Source organism: Drepanopeziza brunnea (genome assembly GCF_022702325.1).
Source record: "Drepanopeziza brunnea f. sp. 'multigermtubi' strain 214-2 chromosome Unknown ctg3, whole genome shotgun sequence".
In the NCBI taxonomy this organism is placed as follows: Eukaryota; Fungi; Ascomycota; class Leotiomycetes; order Helotiales; family Drepanopezizaceae; genus Drepanopeziza; species Drepanopeziza brunnea.
The window spans coordinates 3,236,955-3,253,647 of record NW_027094066.1 but is presented as its reverse complement, the minus strand read 5'-3'; the positions used below and the strand labels follow the sequence as shown (position 1 = coordinate 3,253,647).

Genomic DNA, 16,693 nt, shown 5'->3' with positions numbered 1-16,693 from the left:
ATCAATCCTACGAGCAGGAGGCGCACGGTGTCGAGGATGGAGATGGAGGAGCGTGTCTGCATGTTAAACGAAGGACTCGATAGGTTACGATGTGTATATATATATATGTATGCATGTATATATGTACGTATATATATATATGCGAATCCCGCGTCATCGCCGCCGGAACGCAAGAGGGCAGGTGCCAAGGGCGCATCCGTCCGAGGGAGGTTGTTGCTGTCACCGAGCTGCTTGCGCCTACCAGATTGAAGAGTTTGTTATTCTATGAGTGTCCGCTGCGAAATGACGGGGAACTGCGACTAGCTATTCTACTCGCCGAACCTAGAGTACTTACAGACGAATCTAGATGCTCTTCGAGATTCTCCCTCTTCCTTCGTCTGAAACTTGCTCTCGATGTGCAGACAGTGAAGGCCAAGATATGTGGGTGTTTCCGCAATGGCTTGCTCACGAACTCGTTTGCGAGGTTGAGGAGGGACAGACAGCGTGTGAACTTTCACACTTCCGTGAAAGCCTAGGAGGCGATGAAGACACGTGCTGGGTTTAGTTCGAGGAGATGATTCCGAAGCCAAGCGCGAGGATGTTTCTGTCTCACAGGATTGAGGATCGTAAATCTGTACACAGGAGGAGCCGGCAGCGTGTTCAACTTACCCAGCAGGCTACAGCTAATCTGGGAAATCGAGCTAGACCAGGTGTATCTCGAAGATAATTCCGACATTAAGCGAAGTGTTATCGATGCAGAAGATGGTGCGTGGAAGGTCTGCTCTGCCACTTCCATGACGATTCAAGCGTAAGGCATGCTGCTTCGGAAGAGGTATCTGGGCTCCTGCACGGCGGCACAAAATGTCCTGTTGAAGCGGATGAGGTATAAGTCAGCAGCTATAGATGGATCGGCAATGACTTTGAGAACGACCACAAGATGCCGTACGCACAGATCCAGTATATTTGGGAGTATGGAGAGTCGGAGACGAGTCTGCGGGTGCAAAGGCAGGGGTTATTACTGACTTGAGCTGAAGTGCTGGAATCTCATACGTCTGTAGACTTCCATCTGGTATTCCACGGGGGGCTTCTGCGACTCGAATACACGACTCGGTTATATTGTCGGAGATGGAGATGGAGATGGTAATTTTCGCCGTCCTTTTCATGCAAGTAGGGGGTTGCGGAGGGAGGGGGAGGAGCGTACATCTCTAAGTAGCATCGAGCGTTTCTCCGTTTGATATTGACCCTCAGGGCCCGGACGGAAAGTGCAATCAGTCTGCTCCTCAGGTCATTTGGGCAATGGTTATGATTACGAAGTACGACCAAGATCATAATCATGATCATGACCATTATCGTGATCATCATCAAGAGCCCTTTATGCCATACAGGTGATTGCTTTGCTCGATAGTTCAGTACTGCACAGCACGTCCGTCCTCCCACCTTGCACCTTGGATCACTATCATCATCATGATCATCATCATATTCTCCTCCACACGGAACCGACCGGGGATGGTGGGGGTATGCATCCGTATATGGGGGGAAACTATGATGCTCCGTGGGATGGAATGTAGTTGAGTGGTAGCTGTACGTGCCGAGTACGGAGGTTACCGGCCCTCCCCTCTTGTCTGACCGCCCTAGGCTGGGTACACCTATCTCACCAGACTCACGGGCAGAAAGTACTGCCCGCTATGCTATGTAGACCTATCGAAGGCGGTCAGAGAAGATGTGAGGCCTGTACCTACGTAGTACTTCGTACCTTCTTTCCCTCCGTACAGTGTCAAAATGGTGCAGGCCATGAATACCAAGACCTGCGTGTGACATGGAATCTTTCCTCAACAAATATTATATAATCAACAATTGGTCGAGCCGCAGGCCTCAGGCCGGATAGATCCACTCCAATTCACGTGCCATACCGGCCAGGCCCGCTTTCATCTAGCACGTGACCTCGATTCTTCCAACTCACGTCCCTCACCCCTCCTGTTGCTGAAAATACGTAAAATTACGTTGATCATTCTATCCCCTAAATTATCTAATGTAGTTCGATGTATTCAATAGTCGGGTGCAAGCAATATTTTTCCCTTTGTGAAAAATGGCGCATCATCGCTTGCTTGCTTAGCTAACGAGCTACGGCAGAACTGCCGAATCCAGTCCAGCCCAGGCCAGCCCCGGCCAGCCGACCAAGTGGTCAAGTGAAGCCGAGAAGGTGGGGGGCTACGAATAAGGGAAATAAGGGACTTTCGACCGATCAGCTCGGCGCCGATCCCGGTCCGGGTCCCTGTTCCTGTTCCTGTTCCTGTGCCTGTTCCTGTTCCTGGCGGCCCGTCGGGAAGAAAATGGTGGGACGAACTACAGTAGAACCGCCTCCTCGGCAGATGATGCTTAGACACACGAACAGACGCATTGGCACGGCCGTTCTGCTTTCAGATTTCGGATTTTCAGACGTCAGACGTCAGATTTCCGAAGTCAGACTTCAGATGTCACATTGCGGACTTCAGACGTGATATTTCAGATCAGACTTGACGCCTGACACTTGACACTTTACGCTTCTCACTTCAGACTCGGCTTGACACCTGATACTTCCCGCTTCACACTGGCAAAGCAGCTTCCGACTGCACTTTCCCCTGCATTTCCATGCATTTCCACGCATCTGAATTTTCTCTCGCGCATCGCATGCATGCGCAGCCGAATCATAGCGAGGAAGGAGGTGTGCTGTGTGGACCCGAAGAATTTCCACCGGGCTGGCCATTCATTTTCTTTACGTACCTAAGATGCTTCGCTTAGCTAGTAACCAAAAAAAACACACTCTCGGCTCTCCTGCTGATGACCTATCTATATCTCGGTCCGCACAATTGGTGGTTGACTTTCTCCCTTCCCCTCGTCGATCCGATTGCGTGCATTTCGTCCGGTCTGGTCTGGTCTCTTCGTGCATTGCGCACTTGACCTTAGCAGCGTCCTTGGACGCTGCGGAACATCAGCGTACTTTGACTCTCCGGGAACATCTCCCGCTCCCAAGTCCCAGTCTGGCTGCTGGCTCGAGCCTCTGCCGATCTCGACAGAGTCAGTCAGTCAGTCAGTCAGTCAGTCAGTCAGTCAGTCAGTCAGTGAACCTTCCCCGCTAAAGAATCATAGAAGCTCTGCACTGACGGCGCGCGCTGAGACCTCTCAGGTACCAACCGTCCTGGCCGGCCAATCAGGGCCCGGTCGCGACTACCATCCCGCTCGTCGTGACGCAGATAAAAAAAACCAAAATAAAAAAAGAAGTCGACAATCAGGAACCGAGCCGAATGGACCCCTGAGGATGTGTAGGGCTGCATCAACCTTACGTGGCTTGCCTCCACTGGCGCTGCACAACTCGGGTTTCCAGAGCCAGCCGGAGAACAATGTCATGGTCATAGTGGAGCTGGGGAGACATGCCTAGAACGGACCTTGGACGTTCTGGATTCTGTGATGGCATTCATCCATGCCTTCTCGCGCTTGCCATTTGCTGGCATGCAACAGGTCGAAGAAAACAGAAGGTAGAAGGCAGAGGGCAGAGGGCAGAGGGAAAGCTTGAACCCGTCCCTGGCTGGCCTCAGATATCTATTTAACAGCCCATCCCCCCCCCCCCCCTTCGTCTTCTCTTCACTTCTCCATCTACAATCATTCAGGCTCGTCGACACTCTTGCAACGCAACCACAGACGTTCCGCACTCTTTCAATCACACACCCCACAACACTCGCTGACCTGTGATCATAATCCTGTTCCGCACCAGAACGCCTCGTCTCAACACTGCAAGAGCCTCGACGACGCCTTCCAATCCATCATCGATCCGAGACTCAAGCGCTCGCCAGCTTGTCCGATCGACCAACTTGGTAGAACCAACCCTCTATCACAACTACCTTCCTTCCACCTTCTCTCCACCTTCCGTCCGATCACCTTCGGTCCGACGTCAAGATGCAACTCAACGTCCCTTACGTCCTCCTGGCTCTCACCGGCCTCCTCACCAACCTCATCTCCGCCGGTACCATCCACTTCGTCAACCAGGACGACACCGATCGCACCATCTACTTCACCCCCAACGAAGGCGGCGAGGAGATCGACGAGCTCGAGATCGCCGGCCTCGAGACCGTCGAGCAGGACTTCCCCGAGGCCTGGGTCGGCAACTTCTACTCGGTGTCCGAGGACGAGGACAACGTGCCGGGCATGCTCGGCGAGGTGCGCTTCGACGGCTTCGCCGGCCAGACGTACTTTGACGTCTCGGCCATCGTCAACCCGGAAGACGACGAGGGCGTCAAGATGCTCTTCCCCCTCCTCTCGCCCACGCCGCTCTCGGGCTGCCAGACATTCCCGTGCGATAACGCGTACAACAAGTGGGATGATGTGCGTACCTTGAGTACCCCCGAGTCGGCGCTTGTCTGCCTCATCGGCAACGTCGATGATGAGCGGAAGCGGGGCTTTTCCCGCGGCCGGGTCTCCCACTGAGTAATACTCTCCCACGTGTTCCTTCCACTGGTGGGGAAGGAGGACGGGGAGGAGGGGGAGGAGGAGGAGGAGGAAAAATGGAAAAGGTGCCTGCCGGCCTGCCCGGGTGCCATCTGAGTTCGATGACATGACGTCTGCGCCGCTTGCGTGCTGCGATTTTCAACGATTTAAGATGCACTGGAAGCACTGGAAACGTGGCGCTGGTCTTCTCCTTCCTCTCGTACGGCTTGGGATAGATGGGTTGGGGGACTCGGAGGCGTTCTTTCTTTTGGGGGGGCTTCGTCGGTAGACGTTTCTCTAGACATATAGACTTCCTTGATCCTTGGTTTAAATAGAAGAAATCAAAATAAAAGTTGTCTTTCCGTGACTTTTTTCTGGATGTGCTTGCCTTTGCCCCTTCTGTCGTGCGGGATCGGAGTTATGATGCTAAGTAGAAGCTGCAGTGTGCATTTTGCAGGGTCTGCTTCTGCACAATACCAGTAGTTAAGAGCCACATCTGCTCCGATAGCTGATTTGGCCCGATCGATCACCTGCTGTCGTCATCCAAGCCAGTTTCGTGTGTGCAGTGTAGGTAGGAAAGTTTTCCTAACCGAAAACCGCCATGTCAGCTGCGCGGATAGCAATCTCGATCTACCCAAGCCTACCTCTGTTAGTCCCGGTAAGAAACCCCCCCCCCTCCTTTGATCCACCGGCACGGCATCGCAAACCCTCTCCTCCGATATCAGGTCTCCTTTCCCGAGCCCAGATTTCTTCTCACAAGACGGACGCCCCAGTCACGTCCGAAAAAGGATTCCTCCGACCCACGGCTCCCCGCTACTGTATGAGAGATGCAACGTCACACGCCCCGAAAAGCTTGGTGTCACAGTCCGGCTTCCAATAATAATCATATGAATCTCTGTACCGGTACCCGGTACCGTAGGCCATCTCATGTGCGGAATTGCGCTGGAGCTAGAGCTAGAGCTAGAGCTAGAGCTAGAGCTACCTAGGTAATCATATCATCTCCCGGTGCGGTACCTGGTGGCTGTGTGGTGGTTGGTCAGCAGGATTACAGTCGCTGCGATAGGTATTTGCTTCGTCGGGGCCGGCGGCGATGATCATCAATCAATATTGGCATCGCTGGCTGGCTTGATATACGAGTGGTAGGTAGGTGGTAGGTAGGTAGGTAGGTATGGAGATGGCAGCGGGATCCTGGCGTTAGAGCGGAAGGGCTGTTGGGCAAGCGGTGCTGCTGTGCGATGGGCGATGGGCGATGGGCGATGGGAGATGGTAGCCGCTGCGTGCGTGGTACGTACTGTAGGTAGGTAAGCAAAGCGAGCTTGCGGAGCTTTGTGCCGTACCGGTATTGCAATACTTACAGTACTTAGAGACAGGGGGGGATGTGGCTTCAGGTTAGTAGGAAGGAAGTAAGTAAGTAAGTAGAAATGCATTTGAGGTTTTTTTTTAAGCGGATAGGACGACTGGGTAATTGGAATTTGGTTAGTTAAAAGGTGCGGGGGGGTAAAGGGCGGCAAGAATCTTTTTAACAATGGTATAAAGCGGGATTAGATCTCATGTGATGGAGTTTCTATAGACTGCTTACACGCAGTTGCAGATGTAAGTGTACGTTACTGTGGTAGGTGCACTTCTGAGCTCGCTTGGGGATTAGGTAGGCTGCTTGCTATTTTACGTCGACTTACTTGATAGGTGTAACGCTGTTGGTAGAGCGCCTTAACGGGCTTGCTTTACGTAGGGGGTGTGTTATGCGGGTTAGGGTTATGGGTTATGATACTAGAAACTGGAAACGGCAGTGTGCATTGCAGGTCTGCTTTCCCAGAGTACCTTCCTGTTCTGTTTTTGCTGTGCTTGTTGTGCTTGTGCTTGTGCTTGTGCTTGTTTGAAATCTAATCAGCGACGGGAGATACTCCTATTCGTCCTGATGCCTAATTCAGCGGTGTAAATATACATGTGGTATCGGATAGCTTGGTATTGGTATTTGAAACAAGGCTAATTGCGAAAGGAGACAGAAGAAAGAAGAAATCGTATCCCTGGTCCGGACGACGGCGACTTGTTTAAAACTGATTTGATTTAATTAGATTAGATCTTGATAGCTAGATGAAATAGAAGGTTGGTTTTGATCTGGTTGTATTGAGAAGTAGGCGGGCGGGTGAATGGGTGGTTTCGTGCGTGAGTGCTTGTATCTAAGAGCTGTCTGTTTGTCTGTCTCTAACCGTGCATCTGTCTGTCCCTCTTCTCTGTCTCTTCAACGTTAACCTGTTCGCAGGCCCTTTGAAGCTTGGTAGAGATCGGTATCCTTTTCTCTTGCTGGACCTTCTTACGACTTGTCGATTGTAATTTGTGAGTTGCTGAGATGTGGTTTTCGCGCTGGCGAGATGGATAGATGCAAAGAGTACGCTCTGTTTGTCAGCCGCGGCCGCGCTACTTCTGGGGTTTGGCTGGCTGGCTGGCTGGCATTTTATTATGTGTGAAATGAATGAACGAATGAATGAGTTCTTATTTTGCCTTCGAGCTATCTAACTAATGCAGCCTTCTTTCCCCCTTTCTCCTCGCCGGATAATGTTAATGGACCAGCTACATCCCTTACGGGTTTCTTTATATATTTCTTGGACGTAGAAGTTAGTAGTCGTAGTCTCCTTTGATTCGCGCTCAGCAGCTCTCGCTAGCGCTTGGTCGTTCGGTAGGATTGTGAAGGCCTGGGGGGGGGGGGGGGTAGCATGAGCTGCTTGCGGCGGCTGTGAGTCTCGTGTGCTTATAGTGGAAAATCCAAAGCAAAGTAGAATACTCTTGAAGTTGGCAAAGCTGTTCTTGGATAGGCTGGGCGTCTACTCACTATTTTTCAGGGGAGGTCTTCGGTTTCTGACTCGGCTTGGAGTTGCTGCTGATGGCTTTGTACGTGGCTTTCTTGGGCTTTGAGGTCGGGCCGGCTGAGGATGTGCTGGTGCCGGTGCTGATGCCGGTGCCGGTGCTGGTGCTGGTTTTGGTTTTGGTGATTTGTCTATCTGACTTACTTGCCTTTCGGTGTTAATACGTGCTAAGTGTGCTGGGATTTAAGGAGCTACACACCTTCTGTTATTAGCGGAATATGCGTTTCTCGGGGTGATAGATTGGTGTAAGTTAGCAGGCAGTGGCAGTGGCAATGTTGGTGTTGATTTCGAGATTGGGAATAGCTCAAGTGGATTGAAATAGTTCCATATCTCGACTTTCCATTTTTACATTGCTCTGCATGATAATAGGCATTGGAAAATATAGTCGGAACGCATGAACGAGCAGTGTTTGAAATCATTGGTATTGCCTTAGAAGAAATAATGATTGACTCGAATGCCCGATCCTCACATCTCCTTGGTCTAGAGCAGCTTGTACCTCCAAGGTACGACCATGAGCGTAACCAGAGCTCTTACACCCAGTACGTGACTCAAGCAAGCCCACCCTCACCCTTCGCCGATACTTGTGCGCCATTCCCGTCGCCATGCTTGCTCGGTCCCTCTCCAGCCTGAACGTTCTCTCTCAACTCTCGCGCAGCTCGCATGTCCTTCTCACTAACCGTCACGCGCTGATTATCCTTCGCAGCAACGCTACCCGCCGCTATCCCACGTCAGTACCCAAGTTTCTTCCAGGGAGAAAAGAAGTCTCGAGCCCACCCTCGAACTCCTCCACCAAGAAATCCTCCGCAGCTTCCTCGAGGGTCTTCAAAGCCTCCTCCCCAATCGCCAGCACCCCCTCGCTTCCCGGGTTCTCCTTCAAGATATCCTTGACGACCTGATCGAAAATGAACTTGCTCTTGCTGTCCGCTGTCGCAGATCCGGATGGGTCGGTGTCTGATTCGGAGGCCATCTCCTCGTCCTGGTCCTCAGGGCGGTCCGCCGTGTTGTCTAGTTGTTGAAGGATCAGTACCGCGCGCGCGAACCATACGGAAATTGAGGGAAGATGTGACGCACCAGTACTGGAACTCATATTTTTCTTTTGATCTCGATGTGAGATGTTGTTGCAGGGTTGATGTAGGTCCAGTGTTGTGATGAAGAAGAACTACGGGGGCGAGGGGGGGGGGCGAGGGAGCGAGATATATACGATGCTACTACGCTAGTACACCCGGAAAGTAGTTAACCCGCCAGGCTGAGATCTACGAAGGGTGACCAGGCTTTTTGTTGCATGTCGCAGAGAGGCCGCTGACCTCAAAAGATACACAAGGCTGACTCGAGCCTTGTGCGTTTGAATACTTCTCATTGCATATATGATTAGCTTTGTTTACTTTCGGGGGTCACTTCGGAACCGGGTACACACGCAACGATCGAACACCGACCGTGCTAGGATTATTAAGGCCATATAAGCTTGTATTTAATTTGAGGCTTAATTTGACTGTCCCAGGCTTCTTCGTTGACTTTGAACTTACCGTAGCATATCTTGTTTACTTTGGAGGAAAGTGGGTCCTACAGATCAAGACCGGGGAGGCAGAAGATACGAGGGCCTGGCTGCACATATCCCATTGTAAATTATATTATCATATGCAGAATTTTAATCTGGCCCCCCGAATAAACTCGATCAAAGCTATGCCTGATACGCGGTCCTGAAAAACCTCGCGGGCTCACCTTAGACGCGGCTCGCTTAAAAATATTTACCAAACACCTCCTACCGCGACACCTGGCCAACCCAAAAAGAATGCCCCAAGAGAAAAAACATCCAAAAAACATTTCAACAACGTGAAAATTCCCAGCCTACCCCAGGGACTTCAAAAACAGTGAAAAGAAAAAGAAAAAGAGACAAAAAAAAATATTAGACAGCACTGAGGGGAAAGAGGCCCGCGTGTGAAGCCCGTCGACCAACCCAATAAGCGCCAACGGCCTGGGAATTATTTGGAACCCAATAAGCAGCCGAGGCTGGGAATTGCGATCTAAGGATGTTTACTCGAGCCAACTTTCTGTGTGTAGCTGTCTCCCAATGGGTGACGGGAGGGGTGCGGGATGGTTATATGTAGATGGTAAAAATTGTTTTGCGGGGGTGTGCGCGGATCGGGGAATCGTTTGGGCGACGGTGAGGTAGCGACGGCGACGCCTCGGCTAGAGCTGGGGGAGTCGGTTGGCCGGCGAGATTTTGAGGGCCGTGAGGCCACGATATGTCACGTCTGGTGTGGTGCGCTCTTTTGGGAAGATTTGAGATTGAGGATTTGGATTATAGGATTGGAGTGGGATGCTTTGTTTTATTAGGAAATAGACTGTCTTGATATAGTGATCCGCTTGCGCGATTTGAGCTTGGTGATGATCTGGCTGTTCCGACCTTGGTATGTGAGGAAGGAGGAGAGGATGAGAATGGTATGATGTGAGGCTGAAGTTAGGAATTCAAGGCGAGTGAGGGAATTAAGTAGGTTTGTGCCACTTCATTGCTTGTTCACTGTTCACATTTGGAAACCGATTCACGTTCAAACGGAAAATGTAGTCATCATATGTGTTAGCGACTTTGGCTTGGGCTATGAGAATTTCACAGAACGACATAGTACAAACTTGTCCTATGTCATTGGCAGGAACTGTCACTTTCTCCAAGGGCCCAAGATGAGTTACTATGTTATCTTACTATTGTTGGAAGTAATATACGCTCTCGTATATCGCAACTGTGTTGGAAAGTTGTGACCGACACGATCAACGTCGATATTTATTGATTCTACTGCACCTATTATAATTTATTATAGTAATAATACATAACAGCAATTCACACGAGTAGATTTAGAGCCGTGGATTGCGGCTAATACCGAAATGGAAGACCATTAAGTCAAAAATGCTGGAAAGGTTTGTTGACATGCCCCTTCACTGAACTCGGCTACGAGGGCGGCCAATGAGAATGAAGCTAGGAACGACGCTCGTGTTACATCAAACTCGGCCACGAATGAATTTCCTGCTTAAGGGCTTTAGCATCCAGTATAAAGCTGGGCCTGGTTTGGGAAGTCGGGCGGCATAGTGTTCATTCAGAAGAAACTGCAAGATCACTTTGGAATTGGCCAAAGCCTAGAGATTCACGATCGAACAGACCATATGAAAATATGGTTTCATTCCCATCAACACTATTAATCGTCGTCTATTCTATTTTATGTAAAAATAAGCAAATATACGCTGCGCTTATAGCTCCAGACTCACCAATTGCACGACAAAGCAAACATGTCCGAGCTATATGAACCTTTTGTCCATAACAGGGTCGAGGAAGCCCCACCGACAGAATGAGTAGGTGGGTACTCGCTATAGACTGGATCACTACCGCTACAGACGTGGGTAAAAAAGATTAAATCAGGGCAGTAGTTGGCTCTACTGGTCAGGTGCTAAGAGCAGGGCCGACGCTGGGAGTTGGTGCTGGGCTTGCGACCAGGAAAGAGACACCGGCTTACCAGCTGAGAGAAGAAGGCATAAGGATCGTCGGTTTGCAAGCTGGAACTGAAGTAGCGGTAGTTGTCACCATCTCAGTAAGCGCTGCACTCCCGCTCAGCCATCCCATACCTTGGAAATAAATATCAGCACCAATGCTGGCAGCTATTCAAATGTTAGCATTGTGCTTCGCCATTCTCGGCAATCCATTACGAGCCGAACGGTCGACAGGGTTTGAAATATACGTTACCGATGGTCCGATGCAACCTTTCGAAATTCGAAAAGTCGTTTGGAGACTTACGAGCAGCGGGGAAGATATGTAGTAGCTCATAGACCCTGACCGAGACTGATCGAATCGTATGTAGGGAAACAGAGCCGCCAGTGATCGGCTATATGATGCGGCTCGTCGCGTTTAATTGACATTCGCGCCAGGTAGTGAGTGTATCGATGGTGGTTTCGTATACTGCTTGACTTATATGTCCAGAGATCATCATACTGCTATGGATACTGCGAATCCCCTCCGCTCTTCAGTCTACGAATATCGATTCCCACGACACATGCCTACCACTGAATGGGAACTATGCTCATACATTAAAGCTGATATATGAAATCTATGATTGTCCAGGTGGCAATGGCTCTGAGTAATGACATAGTAGCAGCAGGTGACTTGGGATGCCTGACCGACTTCTATGTACGGGTCATCGTGGTCGGAATCGTAAACAGACCTCGAACAGAATATAATCTTGTATGAGCGCATTTTTCTTCGAAATAATTTGAAGTGAAATGAAAGAGATTTAATTTGTGTAAAGATCCCCGAAAGAGACGTTGGATTAAATATAAGATCCGTCCGTGCACGAGTCTGAAGTTAAGGTATAAAGCTGTGACATCCAAGACCTCACAGACTTCGAACTCTGAACCACACTTCCAGGCCCCATCCCATGCGATGCCATCGTTCGCAATGGCATCCGAAATTGCTCATCCTCCGACTTTTTCCAGAGGTCGAGGTCTATATCGATAGAGACCTCCAGAGAGCAGGGTGAACATGGAATGGTCCGCACCACCTCCTCCCTATCGCGAGGTCGATTCGAGCCAACCCCCCAGCAACACCGTGGTGAATTTCCGGGTGCCACGAAAGCCAGTACAGCCAGTCCATACTGAAAGGCCCAAGACGGCGCCCTCGAGGAACGACGACGCTGCGCCGCCGGTCTTCTTTGAAGAGTTCGAAAAGTTGAAGCAGTCGGGCCTGCAGACCCATCCATTGCCCGTCAACATCTCTTCACCCCGCCGTGACGTATCATTGAACGCTGCCGTGTATGGAAGTGGAAGTGGAAGCAGAAGCGAAAATGGCGCTGACGCGCAACTATGCCGCAGCTCTTCATATGCAGAGCCTGCCAGCGGCAAGCCTTGCTCTTCAGACAGTCTCTACGCCCCGGCCCCTCTCCGGCATGCTACCAGCAACGTTTCTCTCAACCCGAGCCCCAAGATACTGCCGTTGCCAGCCTTGTCTTACGTCCAAGACGCTTTCCGGGAAGCTCGCCATTTCGCGGGTGGTCTCATAACGCATCCGGTCGAAAGCACGAAACACTTCTCAATCCTGCGACACAGCCATGGCTTGGTTTTCTATCAAGGTGCAGAGACAACGCTGGCCATATCCATATTCGCAGATGACCCGTTACCCCCGGAACGCACAATATGGCTACAGAGCAGAGGGTGGAGCGGCAAGACGGGAATGAGAGCTCGAGCTTTTATGGGAATGAACGGGAACTGGATCAATGTCACTCCGTCGCTGAATGTTGGAAGCGAACAATTGAAACCAAGCGATGAACGAGCCTGGCAGCGCGATATAGCTCATTTTCGAAAGAAGGCGAACAGCAGCAGGCAACAGTACCACACCCTTCGAGAGACGGCGATAGTAAGAATCCCTGAGGAGGCCGAAGATGGGTACTTCCAATTCGTGCTTTGCTTAGGCAACAAGCATAAAACTCTCTGCCCGAGTCCTGTCTTTAGGATCATCTCCTCCTCAACTAGCCCAGGTATGATTCGGGGAGCAAGTTTGAGTACACTCCCACTCGAACTCGGGGCAATAGCGTTTGGGAAATATGCGCGGAATACAGCGGGAAGAGTTGTGGGTCCAGTGGCTGCTGTTGTACAGAATCGAGCCCAAAAGTTCATGCCACTCTGGGTCACTCAACAAGCAACATCGCTAGCTCTCGGTGCTGTGAAGTCCTCGGATCACATGGGCACTCAGGTTGCAGATGGCCGGAATGTTAGCCTGGATGGACTGTCTTGGGCCTTCGGCACAGGGGATCCTTCAATCGAAGAGGGCCCGCAGGCACCGTACCCCCTTCGGTTCATGGCTAATAGCGAGCCGGCAACAATCGGCACCGAGCAGTTCAATATGCCAGGCATGGTATTGACTGGGATCCCGATCAACATTGGCCAGCACCTGTCTGGGTACTTTCTTGGATGGGCACGGTTTGTGAAACAGCCAATGATGAGGAAGTCCTCTCGAATCGAGGACGAGACCTGGTTTCCAGCAGTTATATCGGCTCTGCCCACGACTACTGTCCCGGGCAAGAAAGACGTGATTGTCCGCCTCACTCGCGATTACGACGAAGCGGCCTCTGATCGGCGGGTCATTGAGATCCGAATTATGGGGTTGATTCGTCTAGACGATGTAATGCAGCGAGATGCAATACAACGAGGCCTTCAAGCGAGAGACGATGAAGCCGCCGAGGTAGCTATGCTTGCAGAGATGAACGATATACTGCTCGCAGAAAATATTCTCGATCGGCCTGCGTGGAACCCAGAGGCTGTTCCTCGAGTCACACCTCGGGCGGGAAGTAGCAGTGCGGATTTCATCAGGATGGGTGCGCAAAAGCAGATTTCAAAGTTACCATTTCATAAGCTCGGCGTTAGGTGTCCGGCGGATGGAGTCAGGAATACCCCCTTTGCAGCGAATGGCTATTATGTGAGGAGGTAACGGGGGCTGTATACCTTCTGCTTCTGGTACTTGTATAGTTTTTATTCCGGGGGCCTGAGTCTGCTCGGAGTACAAGGTCCGCTTCTTGATTCTATATATACCATCATGCTTGTGTTGATCGATCAGCTTCCATAACTATGCTGTGCTGCCTATCTACCTGGGCTCTGATTCGGAAAAAAAAAAGTCTCGGGTTAGCCCTCGCCTGACTTCCAAGTGATGACTGAACCTCTTCCTTCGTCACTAATCTCCATGTAGTCCTAGAACCCGGTTGTGAATATCGTCAATATCAATATTGCCATCTCTCACAACGCCGAACACAGCACTAACTCTGCACTACCGATTCCAGCAGGACCAGAGCGTTTGCAGCATGCAAACGTCGATCGTATCTCTTATCATCTGATCAGTATTATTGTGAAATTTGGCAATCCGTACATGCTTTCAATTACTTCTTTTCCAAAATTTCCCGGGACATCTTGGGGCCCGTCACCAGTTGTTCGGACGGTCTGATTGGTGAGCTGAGACAACTCCCACTCTTTCTTGCATGGCCTTGAACGTTTTCCTTTTTGCTATCGCATCCGCGAAAAGCAGCTTATCATAGAGGAAATACAAAGTGATCTTATTCTTTTCTTTTCTCTTCGAAACGCAATTGCAAAGGAAGAGGCGCAATTGTAAACGAGGAAGCTGCGTTAAAAAACGTGTGAGAAAAAGAGCTTGCCAAATTCGCAAAGGCCTTGTCGCCGATCGATTTTTAAGCCGTTGTAAAGAAAAAACGCTTTCGAATTTAATAAAACCTATTAACTTATATCTAACTTAATGATAACGAGTCACGACGAAATTTATAAGCGAACCGATATTTCATCATCATTACTTTCAATAAAAGTAATACTTGAAAAGCGAAAAGAGCTTGAATAAAAGGTTGAGAAAAGTAAATCGGATTCGCTGCAGCTTTAATCAGTAACTTCTGTTAATTTAATTCAAAAGACACGCGATATTTTTTTTTTCTGGCTTGATTAAGATCCAATAGTATACAAATACATAACATATGTTATATAATTAATATTTTGATTTAAAAACACATATTTGATTCCTTATTTATTTTTTAAGCGATGCGGGACACAATTATTTCGCCCACTTTAGGGAAGAGCCCTTCAAGTTGCGACGTCAAGTCCCACTTTTAATACGATAACTCAGTCTCCGACATCCGTTTGCGCGATTTAAGTGAGTTAACGAAAAGTGGAGATCGCAAAGTTGTTAAACAAGTTGCGTTAACTCAGCTCCGAAATCCATCGATTCTCTGTGTTGTTAAGAGCGAGGAGGGATAGTATGGAAAGCAGCAATTAATCAATCAAGCCGGGAGGAGGTGGATATAACTCATAACACAAGCTCTCGGAGCAGGAGGATGGCGGGCCCGGTCTTGTTCGGCCTGGCAGGCTGGCATCCGGACTGACCCTTGAAACCGAAGTCTGAGTTCCTGCGTAATATACGTAGTACGGTACATGACAAGAAGTTTGCGTATCCAGACAGATATACCTACATTTACACTGTCCTGCTCTGTTCCGGGTTGGGTTTCTGTCTTTGTTATTGGTGTTGGTACTGGTGGTGATGATGGCTGGGCTGAAGAGAAGCAATCAATCTGCATCTGCATTCCTACCACTCGAGATCCGTGTCGTCGGATCTTCTACGAGAGATCTTCTTTCCCAAGCGGCCATCTAGTATAGTAGTATACCGGTATATACCGTACACCGCCGTTTTTCCAGCCACGGAGACCCCATTATTTTATTTTGGCGGCTCTGTACATCTAGGTATCTTACTTCCACAGGGACAGGCCCCATCTTCACCGCCCGTTGATCTGCTGGGAAAATGTCTTAATATTATACCTTGCATACCCAACCACCAACGGCTTCTTAAACAGACGTCCTTCCATCCCACCCTCGCTCCAACATCCTCCAAAAAAATACTCTCTTGAATGGCCTGACTGACTTACTGATTGACTGACTGACTGACTGACTGACTGGCCGAATTGCGAGCTCTTTACTGAGTTTGACATACTCGCACACATACAATGGCATCCGCATCCCGCTACATCGATTATCCCACGCCGCCTCGCTCCAGCTCCCCCCCGATGGACAAGCACAACAAGTCTTCCCAGCGCTCGAGCTACCAGGATCGCCCAGCACACGAAACGTACTTCCTAGAGGCAGCAGATCGACCTCGGCCCTCATCGCCCAACCACTGGGACCGCGATGCACCTCAACATCCCGAGTACGAATACCTGCCTCCCCAGAGATCCCACTCGCTCAAGCAAGATTATGATCAATACCGTGCTGCTGCCGACTCCCAGGAATACCCACAACAGGGCAGCCAACCCAACTACAACCATACGGGCAGCAGCAACAGCAACAAGTACTACACCCGTCCCACTTCTCCGTCATCCCAGAAACCTCGCCCGCAACAACAACAACAGACCCCGTCCAGACGACGATCTTTCTCCCCGCCCAAGACCATCAGACTCTCCCCACGGCCCCTCTACTACTCGCCCACTAACCCGCTTCCCACGCCCTACAATGCGTCTCGCCCTTTGCCGCGGCCCGGGCTGATGGCGCGCCTGCGGGCGAAGCTGGTGAGCTGGGTCCGCGCGTGGGTCCGGTGGTGCAAGCGCCACCCCGTCACAGCCGGCATGCTGGCCTGCATCCCCGTGGTGGCGGGCGTCGGGCTGGTGCGTGCCGTCCGCAACCTGGGTCTGGCTGCGGGTATCGGGGGCTACCTCAAGAGCCTGATCGATGGGCGGACTCACAAGGAGACGGAGACGGGGGGAGGCGAGAACACGGACATGAAGTGGGATGATGGCATTGGGCAGTTTGCCGGCTTCGCAGGTGTGAAGGAGGAACCTGGGCCGCTGAGGGGGGTCCTGAAGATTTTGCAGATGGGCGTGTGA

The 16,693-nt window shown here is 50.6% G+C and overlaps 6 protein-coding genes across 6 annotated transcripts; 3 read left to right on the top strand and 3 right to left on the bottom strand.

Moving 5' to 3' along the window:
* Positions 1–219: 219 nt before the first annotated feature.
* L3040_002826 (uncharacterized protein) lies at positions 220–715 on the bottom strand (the record flags this gene model as incomplete). The annotated part of the gene is made up of 4 exons (XM_066155697.1): positions 220–237; positions 335–377; positions 481–583; positions 649–715. The coding sequence occupies 4 exons, from the start codon at positions 713–715 to the stop codon at positions 220–222; spliced, it is 231 nt and encodes a 76-aa protein (XP_066012671.1).
* Positions 716–781: 66 nt separating this feature from the next.
* On the bottom strand, positions 782–1,142 carry L3040_002825 (uncharacterized protein; the record flags this gene model as incomplete). Its single annotated transcript, XM_066155696.1, has 2 exons — positions 782–845; positions 1,003–1,142. The coding sequence occupies 2 exons, from the start codon at positions 1,140–1,142 to the stop codon at positions 782–784; spliced, it is 204 nt and encodes a 67-aa protein (XP_066012670.1).
* Positions 1,143–3,909: 2,767 nt separating this feature from the next.
* Positions 3,910–4,437, top strand: L3040_002824 (uncharacterized protein; the record flags this gene model as incomplete). The annotated part of the gene is made up of 1 exon (XM_007294785.1): positions 3,910–4,437. The coding sequence occupies one exon, from the start codon at positions 3,910–3,912 to the stop codon at positions 4,435–4,437; it is 528 nt and encodes a 175-aa protein (XP_007294847.1).
* A 3,409-nt stretch (positions 4,438–7,846) lies between these two features.
* On the bottom strand, positions 7,847–8,385 carry L3040_002823 (uncharacterized protein; the record flags this gene model as incomplete). The annotated part of the gene is made up of 3 exons (XM_066155695.1): positions 7,847–8,016; positions 8,073–8,303; positions 8,370–8,385. 3 exons carry the CDS (start codon positions 8,383–8,385, stop codon positions 7,847–7,849), a joined length of 417 nt encoding a protein of 138 aa, XP_066012669.1.
* A 3,432-nt stretch (positions 8,386–11,817) lies between these two features.
* L3040_002822 (uncharacterized protein) lies at positions 11,818–13,758 on the top strand (the record flags this gene model as incomplete). Its single annotated transcript, XM_007294787.1, has 1 exon — positions 11,818–13,758. The coding sequence occupies one exon, from the start codon at positions 11,818–11,820 to the stop codon at positions 13,756–13,758; it is 1,941 nt and encodes a 646-aa protein (XP_007294849.1).
* Positions 13,759–15,820: 2,062 nt separating this feature from the next.
* L3040_002821 (uncharacterized protein) lies at positions 15,821–16,693 on the top strand (the record flags this gene model as incomplete). Its single annotated transcript, XM_007294788.2, has 1 exon — positions 15,821–16,693. The coding sequence occupies one exon, from the start codon at positions 15,821–15,823 to the stop codon at positions 16,691–16,693; it is 873 nt and encodes a 290-aa protein (XP_007294850.2).